Consider the following 17,009-nt stretch of genomic DNA (forward strand, 5'->3'; position numbering starts at 1 on the left):
TTGATTTATGTGGGGGTGCACTCATATATATATACCTTTAGGGGGTTGAAAAAATAATTGATTGAATTTCTTGTCTTTCATCATCACTGAACCTTTACTCGTTAGACTCACTGGTTGGATCAACATTGTTTCAATATAAATTTGACAACATACTATGATGGGGAAATCATTTGTGGAAAGTACATTGGTTTTGTTTTAATTTTCATCTAATTCATATAATTGTAAACACTGAAATAAGGGTAGGTTGAGCGTTGGGTAACTACATGTATGACCGGAACGTGGTTGCAAGTTCAAAATCCCCTCCAGCCTGTTTGTTACAAGGTACAACTGGCTTTTGCCTGCTATTGATTCTAGCCCGTTGAAAAGGCAGTTCAAATCCCTCCCACTGTCATTGTAAAGTTAAAGTAAATTTGTTCTTAACTGACTTGCCAAGTTAAATAAAGGTAAAATAAATAACATCTACTGGAAGGATGAAAAAAAAAATGTACTCATTACAATAACACTTTTAATGAAAACATTTTATTTATTTTGGCAACATTTTTATAAATGCAATAATGCCCTTCGCCCCAGACCTAAGAACAGCCCTTATATAAGGGATAACTGTCGATGTTCTGTATGTTCCGTAGCCGTGCTATATGTTCTGTTGCCATGCTATATGTTCCGTTGCCATGCTATATGTTCCGTTGCCATGCTATATGTTCCGTTGCCATGCTATATGTTCTGTTGCCATGCTATATGTTCCGTTGCCGTGCTATATGTTCCGTTGCCGTGCTATATGTTCCGTTGCCATGCTATATGTTCCGTTGCCATGCTATATATTCCGTCACCATGCTATATGTTCCGTTGCCACGCTATATGTTCCGTTGCCGTGCTATATGTTCTATTGCCATGCTATATGTTCTATTGCCATGCTATATGTTCCGTTGCCATGCTATATGTTCCGTTGCCATGCTATATGTTCCGTTGCCATGCTATATATTCCGTTGCCATGCTATATGTTCCGTTGCCATGCTATATGTTCTGTTGCCATGCTATATGTTCTGTTGCCATGCTATATGTTCCGTTGCCGTGCTATATGTTCCATTGCCATGCTATATGTTCCGTTGCCATGCTATATGTTCCATTGCCGTGCTATATGTTCTGTTGCCATGCTATATGTTCTGTTGCCGTGCTATATGTTCTGTTGCCATGCTATATGTTCCGTTGCCATGCTATATGTTCTGTTGCCATGCTATATGTTCCATTGCCGTGCTATATGTTCCATTGCCATGCTATATGTTCCATTGCCATGCTATATGTTCCGTTGCCATGCTATATGTTCCATTGCCGTGCTATATTACATTTACATTTAAGTCATTTAGCAGACGCTCTTATCCAGAGCGACTTCTGCATTCACCTTATGACATCCAGTGGGACAGTCACTTAACAATAGTGCATCTAAAACTTAGGGGGTGGGGTGAGAGGGATTACTTAACCTATCCTAGGTATTCCTTAGGTGGGGTTTCAGGTGTCTCCGGAAGGTGGTGATTGACTCCGCTGTCCTGGCGTCGTGAGGGAGTTTGTTCCACCATTGGGGGCCAGGGCAGCGAACAGTTTTGACTGGGCTGAGCGGGAGCTGTACTTCCTCAGTGGTGCAGGCCAGAGGTAGATGCTAGTGCCCTTGTTTTGTAGGGCCTGATCAGAGCCTGGAGGTACTGAGGTGTTCCCTCACAGCTCCGTAGGCAAGCACCATGGTCTTGTAGCGGATGCTTCAACTGGAAGCCAGTGGAGAGAACGGAGGAGCGGGGTGACGTGAGAGAACTTGGGAAGGTTGAACACCAGACGGGCTGCGGCGTTCTGGATGAGTTGAAGGGGTTTAATGGCACAGGCAGGGAGCCCAGCCAACAGCGAGTTGCAGTAATCCAGACGGGAGATGACAAGTGCCTGGATTAGGACCTGCGCCGCTTCCTGTGTGAGGCAGGGTCGTACTCTGCGGATGTTGTAGAGCATGAACCTACAGGAACGGGCCACCGCCTTGATGTTAGTTGAGAACGACAGGGTGTTGTCCAGGATCACGCCAAGGTTCTTGGCGCTCTGGGAGGAGGACACAATGGAGTTGTCGACCGTGATGGCGAGATCATGGAACGGGCAGTCCTTCCCCGGGAGGAAGAGCAGCTATATGTTCCATTGCCATGCTATATGTTCCATTGCCATGCTATATGTTCCGTTGCCATGCTATATGTTCTATTGCCGTGCTATATGTTCCATTGCCATGCTATATGTTCCGTTGCCATGCTATATGTTCCATTGCCGTGCTATATGTTCTGTTGCCATGCTATATGTTCTGTTGCCGTGCTATATGTTCCATTGCCGTGCTATATGTTCCGTTGCCATGCTATATGTTCTATTGCCATGCTATATGTTCCGTTGCCATGCTATATGTTCCGTTGCCATGCTATATGTTCTGTTGCCATGCTATATGTTCTATTGCCATGCTATATGTTCTGTTGCCATGCTATATGTTCTGTTGCCATGCTATATGTTCCGTTGCCATGCTATGTGTTCCGTTGCCACGCTATATATTCCGTTGCCATGCTATATGTTCCGTTGCCATGCTATATGTTCCGTTGCCATGCTATATGTTCTGTTGCCATGCTATATGTTCTATTGCCATGCTATATGTTCTATTGCCATGCTATATGTTCTGTTGCCATGCTATATGTTCTGTTGCCATGCTATATGTTCTGTTGCCATGCTATATGTTCCGTTGCTATTCTATATATTCCTTTGCCATGCTATATATTCCATTGCCATGCTATATGTTCCGTTGCCATGCTATATGTTCTGTTGCCATGCTATATGTTCTGTTGCCATGCTATATGTTCTGTTGCCATGCTATATGTTCCATTGCCATGCTATATGTTCCGTTGCCATGCTATATGTTCTGTTGCCATGCTATATGTTCTGTTGCCATGCTATATGTTCTGTTGCCATGCTATATGTTCTGTTGCCATGCTATATGTTCTGTTGCCATGCTATATGTTCTATTGTCATGCTATATGTTCTGTTGCCATGCTATATGTTCTATTGCCATGCTATATGTTCTGTTGCCATGCTATATGTTCTGTTGCCATGCTATATGTTCTGTTGCCATGCTATATGTTCCATTGCCATGCTATATGTTCCGTTGCCATGCTATATGTTCTGTTGCCATGCTATATGTTCTGTTGCCATGCTATATGTTCTGTTGCCATGCTATATGTTCTGTTGCCATGATATATGTTCTGTTGCCATGCTATATGTTCTATTGCCATGCTATATGTTCTGTTGCCATGCTATATGTTCTATTGCCATGCTATATGTTCTGTTGCCATGCTATATGTTCTGTTGCCATGCTCGATAGCAACGTTCTTATCTCTCACTTGCTAGCTAGCCAACTAACACAGTCACTACTTCTGCAGACAGAATAACAGCAAAGAGCTGCCTTTGCGCTTATTTAAGCTATTGTCTATTGATATTAATTTGTTTACATCCATAACAATGAGTTGGTTGCAGCCCGATTTTCCCTGGCATAGCTAGAAAAGTGTTCCTTCTCGTCAGGACACTGAACACTTCACTACGAGGAGATCCCATCGCATATCAAACACTAGGGTTAGAAGCTGGGCTAAATAGTTTTTTTTGCTTGCAAACCTTCCAATATGTCAACCTAATTATAAAATGTCAGTTGCTGAAAACAGTTGGTCAAACTAGAAACCTGTGGTAGGATTTGACTTGTGTCATAACAGTAGGAACCAGAGAAATGCATGTTCACCACTCACCACGTTAGGGCACCAGATGCTCCCCAACAACAACAAAAAGATGTCTCTACAAAAACAAATCAATGCTAGCTACATTTTATTTCTCCTTGGACCTGCGTTGACAACGTATCCCATTTCGGTTTGTATGGTTGTTGGTTTTGCTTTATGCTACTGTGTAATAAACACGGTCTGTATGCGTAGGGGCATATTGAGTCATGTTACCAACTGTCCACTATCTGGTTTTAATGCCATTCAGAAACTAATATTAAACCTATTAAAACGCGATAAACCCCGGGTTATCGTGCCGTATTGCTTAAATATAACACAATTACACTTATCCAGCTGGTGTCACAGTAACTATGGCAACCGACATGTTGCACCTGTTCTCCACTGTGGTAAACGATGCCATTGTGATTATTCACCGTTTATAAGCACCTGGCACATTGATAACACAGCAGTCTCAGCACACTGTTGTAACGTCTGAGCAATGCTTGATCCAGCATCCTTAAAGAGTGTGCCATAAAAGGTCAAGACCTCTTGGCATAGTGTGGAGTGCTCTTACATACATACAGTACCACAGTACAGGGGGAGGGAAACTACACCATGTTGTAAATTCAATTAACAAATATTGGAACCATTTCATTTTCATTAGTGTGAACGTAACGGATGTGAAAAGGCTAGCTTAGTTAGCGGTGTGCGCTAAATAGCGTTTCAATGTCGATGTGTGCAGAAGGTCCCTGATTCGCGCCCGGGTATGGGCGAGGGGACGGACATAAAGTTATACTGTTACATGAATATGCCAACTGCAAATATGTGTTCTTGATGCCTGTTGACATCCAATGGGTTCTTCACATAACCTACCTGTAAATATTTGGCATGTTTCATGGATAGGTTCCTCAGATACTGGGCATATCTGGGCAGCAGAAACGCATGCCATTCACATACGTGTTTTTTTTTCTTTCAATAAAGCATAAAATTACATGACAAGTGGAAATAAGTGGAATGGGTGGCACGATTAGCAGTTGGGACTAGTGGACCAACTATTCTGTCATTTAAAACTATACCCTGGGACCAGAGTAGAGACTTTTCAGTACAGTACCTTCACTCTCGTAGATATATTTGATGATTTCGTCTGTGTTCAGGCGCTCATCTTTAGAGTTGATGGCATAGGTGACAGTCTGATATTCCTCCATGAGTTTGAGGTGCACCCCTTCCATAGTGAAGTAGCAATTCCTCTCCTTCTTATCGTCATCGAAGATCAGCAACGCGTCTTTCCAGTTGAAATGACGGAACATCGCCAAGAAAGTCTCTGCCATTTTTAGGTAAGACGGGGAGATTCGGGTCAGGTGAGAGTATTCTTTCTCTTTGTCTCTAAAACCGCTGGCCAGAGCACCTGTCGATATTACCGGGATGTTCCAGTGAGATGCCATCCTTACAACCGGCGCCGCGGCGTATTCACACACCGGACCGAGCACCAAGTCCGGTTTCTTCTCGCAGGAACGGTCCACCAGGGAGAAGAGTGCATCATTGCCACAGTCGGAATCCTCATAACGCACTTTGAAATTAAGTCCCGAATACAGACCGCCGCCGATTTTCAACCCCTGCTTTGCATACTCGATGACGGGTGCCACTCTTGCTATTGAGAACATATACGAGTTATTTTTGGGCAACATCACCAATACTTCAATGTCTTCATTCACGGCTGTACTTGTCCGGCCAGGTAACAACCCCAGCCAAAGGTACAAACACAATGAAATGAAAATTGGCATGATGCAACTTTAAAAGTTATGCTTTGCCTGTAATCAGTAATAATGAAATATTGGAGAGATTCTATCCTCTCTGTATAACTCTCTCTCTCCAAGTCAACTGCGTCCCCGGTGCCGCGGAGCGCGCGCAGGTAAATTGCAAATGTGGAATCTTTTAACAACAACAAAGAATCTAAATTGAATTGCCTTTTTCTTTGAATTAATGAAATAAAATGTCTAAATGTATTAAGTGTATGATCCTGTACAGAGAGTCTCCTGCAAACTTCTCAACTGATGGAAGAATCCCCTGAGTTTTCCTAACTAATTCTCCCGTTTCCCTGGTCAATCCTCTTGTTTAAATATGGTAACTGCCCAGACAGCTACCACACACGCTGGCCGAGGGGAGGAGTTTTGAAGAATCTTTTCATTATTATTCATGCGTCATCCTTGTATGATTACACCTCTTTCTTAAAGCTGCAGGTCCCTCTATTTCTCTCTCTCTTTTTTTTACAAAGAAAGTAGAGTTGTGCTTTATTCCACTGTACGTAGGCACACTTGGATTTACAGACACCGAATGCACTGGGATGCATTGCCTCATACAAACAATGGTATGATCTAAATAGAACTGTTAAAATAATTGTAGGCAAGGTTTCAAGGGAAGGTTTTCTTTGCTATTTTCGATACAAACACACGAGTCTAAGCAGTTGTTGTTTTTTGTTACACAATACAATTCAATAGACTGTATAGTACAGTATAGTATAGAACGTCTATATCTTGTATTTATAGATTAAATACGTGTGACTTACCTGATCACTTTACTTTGAAGACAACAAGGTGTGACATCAATGCTTACTGCACAATCATTGGTCTACTGATCATTTAATTAGTTTCACTGATAGAAACCCCACTTAACATATCCAGTATTACACGAGTGCCTGAGCATTCCAAAGTGAAAGACTCAATGAATGATCAACCTCTTATGTCTGCACGAGGACACCCTGCGTGGGAGAAAGAGTAACCCTGCTATAGACTGACACCTAGTGGTCTACAACCGACATAGGCTATTCTACACTGAAGCTGTACTGTAGGCTTACTTGATCACCAAGGTTGAGATATATATCGATATGCCTTTAACTGTCCTGACCAATTCGTAACCAAAGCGGTATCTTTTTAAATTAGAATAGAGTGCACCTGTGTTGGTATATGTGGAAACGATGGATAGAATCAATACTAACCTCAGTGTTGTATTGAATACACATCCCAACAGCTGAGTACTGAATGTTGGATGTAGAATTAGCAAGGGGGAGGAGGGCCTCTGGTTATATTTCTCATGTCCCATTAAGCCGTTGGCTTGCAAAAATGAGTCACATAACAAGTTCTCTTTTACGTAAAGGCTAACAACCTCTCATTCACATCACCTTTTAATGTGCGGCCCTCACGGGCCATTTGGTTTGTGGCTCATGTGCCATATAGAGCTCACATTCTCCAGAAATGTCATTATAATAATGACAGGGGTTTTGACGTAATGTAATGTTGCTCTAGTCTATACTCCCTTTATCCTGATTACACCAATGGGTGCAATTTGGAGTCGCTTATTTAGAGGCAATTAAGAGTCATTCTGCTTAACTAGACAGCTTGTTATTTAATCTTTACCGCATCCTGTTCTGTAGCTAGGGTTGTGTAGCTACTGGAGGTGTAGGTCTCTATGGGGGCTGGGACAGTCGCTGAACAACTGACACCTTCTTAGGGTTCACAGATACTTGGAGACAGAGGTCACTTCATCCTGCAGACACATTATATTCTACCTGTTTGGCTCGGCCTGGTTGGTGCCAACGCAGATCATTTGAGCTATGTGTTGTGTGTGTGTGTGTGTGTGTGTGTGTGTGTGTGTGTGTGTGTGTGTGTGTGTGTGTGTGTGTGTGTGTGTGTGTGTGTGTGTGTGTGTGTGTGTGTGTGTGTGTGTGTGTGTGTGTGTGTGTGTGTGTGTGTGTGTGTGTGTGTGTGTGTGTGTGTGTGTGTGTGTGTGTGTGTGTGTGTGTGTGTGTGTGTGTGTGTGTGTGTGTGTGTGTGTGTGTGTGTGTGTGTGTGTGTGTGTGTGTGTGTGTGTGTGTGCGCGTGTGCGCGTGTGCGTGTGTGCGTGCGTGCGTGCGTGTGTGTGTGTGTGTGCGTGTTCGCATGCGCGTGCGCGTGTGTGTGTTGTATAATTGTGCAGGAAGATGACCGGTCCAGGCAGAGCAAGTTGTTGATGGTGTGTTAGTTCACGTAATAAGGGTTCTGGTTTATAACCGCAGCTCTTTTAAATCTATTAAAGGAGTCATATTATCAAGGCCATCTGTCAGCCACGACAGGGTGTGTTTTATATCAACGCCACACAGTCTTGTTTTAAATGTCCCTGTGTTTGTCCCTGTGCAAAGAAGACACTTGATCCACAGACAGTAAGTAAGCAAATAAGTGAAGCTGTATGATATCCTAGACGATGTCTTTTGGTTTTCATTAATGTTAATAAAAGGGGAACCTTAATGGGAAGTGTTACCTCGTCTTTTATTGATTGGATTAAAATCTATGAAGGGCCTTTTTAAAACAGTTGTTTTCTCAGTGCGGTATATTTCCATTCATGTCATCTAGATAATATCACCTGATGTTTAGGCCTATATGACGCACCCAACCCCCCCCCCCCCCTCCCGCCCCCCAAATAAAGACCTCCCTGTACGACAGAAAGGCGTAGTTGTTGTTGTTTTGCTGAATGTGTCACTTCCTGTTTTTTTCTGTCGTTGAATTAGCTTCTGCTGGGGTTGCAGCAACGAAAGCAAACGTGAAATGTGGGTGGATAGTGAAGAGATGTGGTAGTGAAACAACGTAATCTTCCTGAGATTCCTAACTGCCAGTTGACAGTGTTTAGTACCGAAATGACAATCACACAATGTGATCCTATGACAACCACCAGACAAAGAGAGCCTGACCCTCACTGACCCTCAACAAATATCAATTTAAAAAAACACTGATGACTTCATGATGAATGTTGTGTCAGGGACAGTATGAGTAACACTGATGACATCATGATGAATGTTGTATCAGGGACAGTATGAGTAACACTGATGACTTCATGATGAATGTTGTATCAGGGACAGTATGAGTAACACTGATGACATCATGATGAATGTTGTGTCAGGGACAGTATGAGTAACACTGATGACATCATGATGAATGTTGTATCAGGGACAGTATGAGTAACACTGATGACATCATGATGAATGTTGTATCAGGGACAGTATGAGTAACACTGATGACATCATGATGAATGTTGTATCAGGGACAGTATGAGTAACACTGATGACATCATGATGAATGTTGTATCAGGGACAGTATGAGTAACACTGATGACAACATGATGAATGTTGTGTCAGGGACAGTATGAGTAACACTGATGACTTCATGATGAATGTCGTGTCAGGGACAGTATGAGTAACACTGATGACATCATGATGAATGTTGTATCAGGGACAGTATGAGTAACACTGATGACATCATGATGAATGTTGTGTCAGGGACAGTATGAGTAACACTGATGACATCATGATGAATGTTGTATCAGGGACAGTATGAGTAACACTGATGACATCATGATGAATGTTGTATCAGGGACAGTATGAGTAACACTGATGACATCATGAGGAATGTTGTATCAGGGACAGTATGAGTAACACTGATGACTTCATGATGAATGTTGTATGTGGGACAGTATGAGTAACACTGATGACTTCATGAGGAATGTTGTGTCAGGGACAGTATGAGTAACACTGATGACAACATGATGAATGTTGTGTCAGGGACAGTATGAGTAACACTGATGACTTCATGCTGAATGTTGTATATGGGACAGTATGAGTAACACTGATGACTTCATGATGAATGTTGTGTCAGGGACAGTATGAGTAACACTGATGACATCATGATGAATGTTGTATCAGGGACAGTATGAGTAACACTGATGACAACATGATGAATGTTGTATCAGGGACAGTATGAGTAACACTGATGACATCATGATGAATGTTGTATCAGGGACAGTATGAGTAACACTGATGACATCATGATGAATGTCGTGTCAGGGACAGTATGAGTAACACTGATGACATCATGATGAATGTTGTATCAGGGACAGTATGAGTAACACTGATGACTTCATGATGAATGTTGTATATGGGACAGTATGAGTAACACTGATGACATCATGATGAATGTTGTATCAGGGACAGTATGAGTAACACTGATGACATCATGATGAATGTTGTATCAGGGACAGTATGAGTAACACTGATGACAACATGATGGATGTTGTGTCAGGGACAGTATGAGTAACAATGATGACTTCATGCTGAATGTTGTATCAGGGACAGTATGAGTAACACTGATGACTTCATGATGAATGTTGTGTCAGGGACAGTATGAGTAACACCGATGACATCATGATGAATGTTGTATCAGGGACAGTATGAGTAACACTGATGACTTCATGATGAATGTTGTATCAGGGACAGTATGAGTAACACTGATGACATCATGATGAATGTTGTATCAGGGACAGTATGAGTAACACTGATGACATCATGATGAATGTTGTATCAGGGACAGTATGAGTAACACTGATGACATCATGATGAATGTTGTGTCAGGGACAGTATGAGTATCACTGATGACATCATGATGAATGTCGTGTCAGGGACAGTATGAGTATCACTGATGACAACATGATGAATGTCGTGTCAGGGACAGTATGAGTAACACTGATGACAACATGATGAATGTCGTGTCAGGGACAGTATGAGTAACACTGATGACTTCATGATGAATGTTGTGTCAGGGACAGTATGAGTAACACCGATGACTTCATGATGAATGTTGTGTCAGGGACAGTATGAGTAACACTGATGACTTCATGCTGAATGTTGTATATGGGACAGTATGAGTAACACTGATGACTTCATGATGAATGTTGTGTCAGGGACAGTATGAGTAACACCGATGACTTCATGATGAATGTTGTATATGGGACAGTATGAGTAACACTGATGACATCATGATGAATGTTGTATCAGGGACAGTATGAGTAACACTGATGACTGCATGATGAATGTTGTATATGGGACAGTATGAGTAACACTGATGACATCATGATGAATGTTGTGTCAGGGACAGTATGAGTAACACTGATGACATCATGATGAATGTTGTATCAGGGACAGTATGAGTAACACTGATGACAACATGATGAATGTTGTGTCAGGGACAGTATGAGTAACACTGATGACTTCATGATGAATGTCGTGTCAGGGACAGTATGAGTAACACTGATGACATCATGATGAATGTTGTATCAGGGACAGTATGAGTAACACTGATGACTTCATGATGAATGTTGTATATGGGACAGTATGAGTAACACTGATGAGTTCATGATGAATGTTGTGTCAGGGACAGTATGAGTAACACTGATGACATCATGATGAATGTTGTATCAGGGACAGTATGAGTAACACTGATGACAACATGATGAATGTTGTATCAGGGACAGTATGAGTAACACTGATGACAACATGATGAATGTTGTGTCAGGGACAGTATGAGTAACACTGATGACTTCATGCTGAATGTTGTATATGGGACAGTATGAGTAACACTGATGACTTCATGATGAATGTTGTGTCAGGGACAGTATGAGTAACACTGATGACATCATGATGAATGTTGTATCAGGGACAGTATGAGTAACACTGATGACAACATGATGAATGTTGTATCAGGGACAGTATGAGTAACACTGATGACATCATGATGAATGTTGTATCAGGGACAGTATGAGTAACACTGATGACATCATGATGAATGTTGTATCAGGGACAGTATGAGTAACACTGATGACATCATGATGAATGTTGTGTCAGGGACAGTATGAGTATCACTGATGACATCATGATGAATGTTGTGTCAGGGACAGTATGAGTAACACTGATGACAACATGATGAATGTTGTGTCAGGGACAGTATGAGTAACACTGATGACTTCATGATGAATGTTGTGTCAGGGACAGTATGAGTAACACTGATGACTTCATGATGAATGTTGTGTCAGGGACAGTATGAGTAACACTGATGACTTCATGATGAATGTTGTATAGGGACAGTATGAGTAACACTGATGACATCATGATGAATGTTGTGTCAGGGACAGTATGAGTAACACTGATGACTTCATGATGAATGTTGTATATGGGACAGTATGAGTAACACTGATGACATCATGATGAATGTTGTATCAGGGACAGTATGAGTAACACTGATGACATCATGATGAATGTTGTATATGGGACAGTATGAGTAACACTGATGACATCATGATGAATGTTGTGTCAGGGACAGTATGAGTAACACTGATGACATCATGATGAATGTTGTATCAGGGACAGTATGAGTAACACTGATGACAACATGATGAATGTTGTGTCAGGGACAGTATGAGTAACACTGATGACTTCATGATGAATGTCGTGTCAGGGACAGTATGAGTAACACTGATGACATCATGATGAATGTTGTATCAGGGACAGTATGAGTAACACTGATGACTTCATGATGAATGTTGTATATGGGACAGTATGAGTAACACTGATGAGTTCATGATGAATGTTGTGTCAGGGACAGTATGAGTAACACTGATGACATCATGATGAATGTTGTATCAGGGACAGTATGAGTAACACTGATGACATCATGATGAATGTTGTATCAGGGACAGTATGAGTAACACTGATGACAACATGATGAATGTTGTGTCAGGGACAGTATGAGTAACACTGATGACTTCATGCTGAATGTTGTATATGGGAAAGTATGAGTAACACTGATGACTTCATGATGAATGTTGTGTCAGGGACAGTATGAGTAACACTGATGACATCATGATGAATGTTGTATCAGGGACAGTATGAGTAACACTGATGACAACATGATGAATGTTGTATCAGGGACAGTATGAGTAACACTAATGACATCATGATGAATGTTGTATCAGGGACAGTATGAGTAACACTGCTGACATCATGATGAATGTTGTATCAGGGACAGTATGAGTATCACTGATGACATCATGATGAATGTTGTGTCAGGGACAGTATGAGTATCACTGATGACATCATGATGAATGTCGTGTCAGGGACAGTATGAGTAACACTGATGACAACATGATGAATGTCGTATCAGGGACAGTATGAGTAACACTGATGACTTCATGCTGAATGTTGTATATGGGACAGTATGAGTAACACTGATGACTTCATGCTGAATGTTGTATATGGGACAGTATGAGTAACACTGATGACTTCATGATGAATGTTGTGTCAGGGACAGTATGAGTAACACCGATGACTTCATGATGAATGTTGTATATGGGACAGTATGAGTAACACTGATGACATCATGATGAATGTTGTATCAGGGACAGTATGAGTAACACTGATGACTGCATGATGAATGTTGTATATGGGACAGTATGAGTAACACTGATGACATCATGATGAATGTTGTGTCAGGGACAGTATGAGTAACACTGATGACATCATGATGAATGTTGTATCAGGGACAGTATGAGTAACACTGATGACATCATGATTAATGTTGTATCAGGGACAGTATGAGTAACACTGATGACAACATGATGAATGTTGTGTCAGGGACAGTATGAGTAACACTGATGACATCATGATGAATGTTGTATCAGGGACAGTATGAGTAACACTGATGACATCATGATGAATGTCGTGTCAGGGACAGTATGAGTAACACTGATGACAACATGATGGATGTTGTGTCAGGGACAGTATGAGTAACAATGATGACTTCATGCTGAATGTTGTATATGGGACAGTATGAGTAACACTGATGAGTTCATGATGAATGTTGTGTCAGGGACAGTATGAGTAACACTGATGACATCATGATGAATGTTGTATCAGGGACAGTATGAGTAACACTGATGACAACATGATGAATGTTGTATCAGGGACAGTATGAGTAACACTGATGACAACATGATGAATGTTGTGTCAGGGACAGTATGAGTAACACTGATGACTTCATGCTGAATGTTGTATATGGGACAGTATGAGTAACACTGATGACTTCATGATGAATGTTGTGTCAGGGACAGTATGAGTAACACCGATGACATCATGATGAATGTTGTATCAGGGACAGTATGAGTAACACTGATGACAACATGATGAATGTTGTATCAGGGACAGTATGAGTAACACTAATGACATCATGATGAATGTTGTATCAGGGACAGTATGAGTAACACTGCTGACATCATGATGAATGTTGTATCAGGGACAGTATGAGTATCACTGATGACATCATGATGAATGTTGTGTCAGGGACAGTATGAGTATCACTGATGACATCATGATGAATGTCGTGTCAGGGACAGTATGAGTAACACTGATGACAACATGATGAATGTTGTATCAGGGACAGTATGAGTAACAACGATGACAACATGATGAATGTCGTGTCAGGGACAGTATGAGTAACACTGATGACAACATGATGAATGTTGTGTCAGGGACAGTATGAGTAACACTGACGACTTCATGATGAATGTTGTTTCAGGGACAGTATGAGTAACACCGATGACTTCATGATGAATGTTGTATATGGGACAGTATGAGTAACACTGATGACATCATGATGAATGTTGTATCAGGGACAGTATGAGTAACACTGATGACAACATGATGAATGTTGTGTCAGGGACAGTATGAGTAACACTGATGACAACATGGTGAATGTTGTGTCAGGGACAGTATGAGTAACACTGATGACATCATGATGAATGTCGTGTCAGGGACAGTATGAGTAACACTGATGACATCATGATGAATGTCGTGTCAGGGACAGTATGAGTAACACTGATGACAACATGATGAATGTCGTGTCAGGGACAGTATGAGTAACAACGATGACAACATGATGAATGTTGTGTCAGGGACAGTATGAGTAACACTGATGAGTTCGTGCTGAATGTTGTATATGGGACAGTATGAGTAACACTGATGACAACATGATGAATGTTGTGTCAGGGACAGTATGAGTAACACTGACGACTTCATGATGAATGTTGTTTCAGGGACAGTATGAGTAACACCGATGACTTCATGATGAATGTTGTATATGGGACAGTATGAGTAACACTGATGACTTCATGATGAATGTTGTATCAGGGACAGTATGAGTAACACTGATGACATCATGATGAATGTTGTATCAGGGACAGTATGAGTAACACTGATGACTTCATGATGAATGTTGTATATGGGACAGTATGAGTAACACTGATGACATCATGATGAATGTTGTATCAGGGACAGTATGAGTAACACTGATGACAACATGATTAATGTTGTGTCAGGGACAGTATGAGTAACACTGATGACTTCATGATGAATGTTGTATATGGGACAGTATGAGTAACACTGATGACTTCATGATGAATTTTGCGTCAGGGACAGTATGAGTAACACTGATGACAACATGATGAATGTTGTGTCAGGGACAGTATGAGTAACACTGATGACTTCATGATGAATGTTGTATATGGGACAGTATGAGTAACACTGATGACATCATGATGAATGTTGTATATGGGACAGTAAGAGTAACACTGATGACATCATGAGTAACACTGATGACTTCATGATGAATGTTGTATCAGGGACAGTATGAGTAACACTGATGACTTCATGATGAATGTTGTATATGGGACAGTATGAGTAACAATGATGACATCAGGATGAATGTTGTATCAGGGACAGTATGAGTAACACTGATGACTTCATGATGAATGTTGTATCAGGGACAGTATGAGTAACACTGATGACTTCATGATGAATGTTGTATATGGGACAGTAAGAGTAACACTGATGACATCATGAGTAACACTGATGACATCATGATGAATGTTGTGTCAGGGACAGTATGAGTAACACTGATGACTTCATGATGAATGTTGTATCAGGGACAGTATGAGTAACACTGATGACAACATGATGAATGTTGTGTCAGGGACAGTATGAGTAACACTGATGACTTCATGCTGAATGTTGTATATGGGACAGTATGAGTAACACTGATGACTTCATGATGAATGTTGTATCAGGGACAGTATGAGTAACACTGATGACAACATGATGAATGTTGTGTCATGGACAGTATGAGTAACACTGATGACATCATGATGAATGTTGTGTCAGGGACAGTATGAGTAACACTGATGACTTCATGATGAATGTTGTGTCAGGGACAGTATGAGTAACACTGATGACAACATGATGAATGTTGTGTCAGGGACAGTATGAGTAACACTGATGACATCATGATGAATGTTGTGTCAGGGACAGTATGAGTAACACTGATGACTTCATGATGAATGTTGTGTCAGGGACAGTATGAGTAACACTGATGACATCATGATGAATGTTGTATATGGGACAGTATGAGTAACACTGATGACATCATGATGAATGTTGTATCAGGGACAGTATGAGTAACACTGATGACAACATGATGAATGTTGTGTCATGGACAGTATGAGTAACACTGATGACATCATGATGAATGTTGTGTCAGGGACAGTATGAGTAACACTGATGACTTCATGATGAATGTTGTGTCAGGGACAGTATGAGTAACACTGATGACAACATGATGAATGTTGTGTCAGGGACATTATGAGTAACACTGATGACATCATGATGAATGTCGTGTCAGGGACAGTATGAGTAACACTGATGACTTCATGATGAATGTTGTATATGGGACAGTATGAGTAACACTGATGACATCATGATGAATGTTGTATATGGGACAGTAAGAGTAACACTGATGACATCATGAGTAACACTGATGACTTCATGATGAATGTTGTATCAGGGACAGTATGAGTAACACTGATGACTTCATGATGAATGTTGTATATGGGACAGTATGAGTAACACTGATGACATCATGATGAATGTTGTATCAGGGACAGTATGAGTAACACTGATGACTTCATGATGAATGTTGTATCAGGGACAGTATGAGTAACACTGATGACTTCATGATGAATGTTGTATATGGGACAGTAAGAGTAACACTGATGACATCATGAGTAACACTGATGACATCATGATGAATGTTGTGTCAGGGACAGTATGAGTAACACTGATGACTTCATGATGAATGTTGTATCAGGGACAGTATGAGTAACACTGATGACAACATGATGAATGTTGTGTCAGGGACAGTATGAGTAACACTGATGACTTCATGCTGAATGTTGTATATGGGACAGTATGAGTAACACTGATGACTTCATGATGAATGTTGTATCAGGGACAGTATGAGTAACACTGATGACAACATGATGAATGTTGTGTCAGGGACAGTATGA

At 41.1% G+C, this 17,009-nt stretch overlaps 2 protein-coding genes across 5 annotated transcripts in view; one reads left to right on the plus strand and one right to left on the minus strand.

The window, feature by feature from the left end:
* Positions 1-5,854, minus strand: part of LOC124035329 (atrial natriuretic peptide receptor 3-like) — a 71,760-nt gene extending 65,906 nt beyond the window's left edge. For all 4 annotated transcript variants that reach the window (XR_006838721.1, XM_046348802.1, XM_046348801.1 and 1 more), the window contains exon 1: positions 4,876-5,854. Coding sequence is in view for 3 of the 4 variants with exons in the window: in XM_046348802.1 (XP_046204758.1) it covers positions 4,876-5,545 (670 nt within the window). In the remaining variant the exon portion in view is untranslated. The remainder of the gene's footprint in view (positions 1-4,875) is intronic.
* Positions 5,855-7,092: 1,238 nt separating this feature from the next.
* LOC124034970 (keratin-associated protein 10-7-like) overlaps positions 7,093-17,009 on the plus strand; it is a gene marked incomplete at its 3' end in the record, with an annotated part of 31,145 nt that continues 21,228 nt past the window's right edge. Inside the window, exons 1-2 of the mRNA XM_046348360.1 lie at positions 7,093-7,096; positions 7,360-7,630. Of these exons, the coding sequence (XP_046204316.1) occupies positions 7,093-7,096; positions 7,360-7,630 (275 nt within the window). The remainder of the gene's footprint in view (positions 7,097-7,359; positions 7,631-17,009) is intronic.

This window comes from Oncorhynchus gorbuscha, linkage group LG05, assembly GCF_021184085.1.
Source record: "Oncorhynchus gorbuscha isolate QuinsamMale2020 ecotype Even-year linkage group LG05, OgorEven_v1.0, whole genome shotgun sequence".
Classification (NCBI taxonomy): domain Eukaryota; kingdom Metazoa; phylum Chordata; class Actinopteri; order Salmoniformes; family Salmonidae; genus Oncorhynchus; species Oncorhynchus gorbuscha.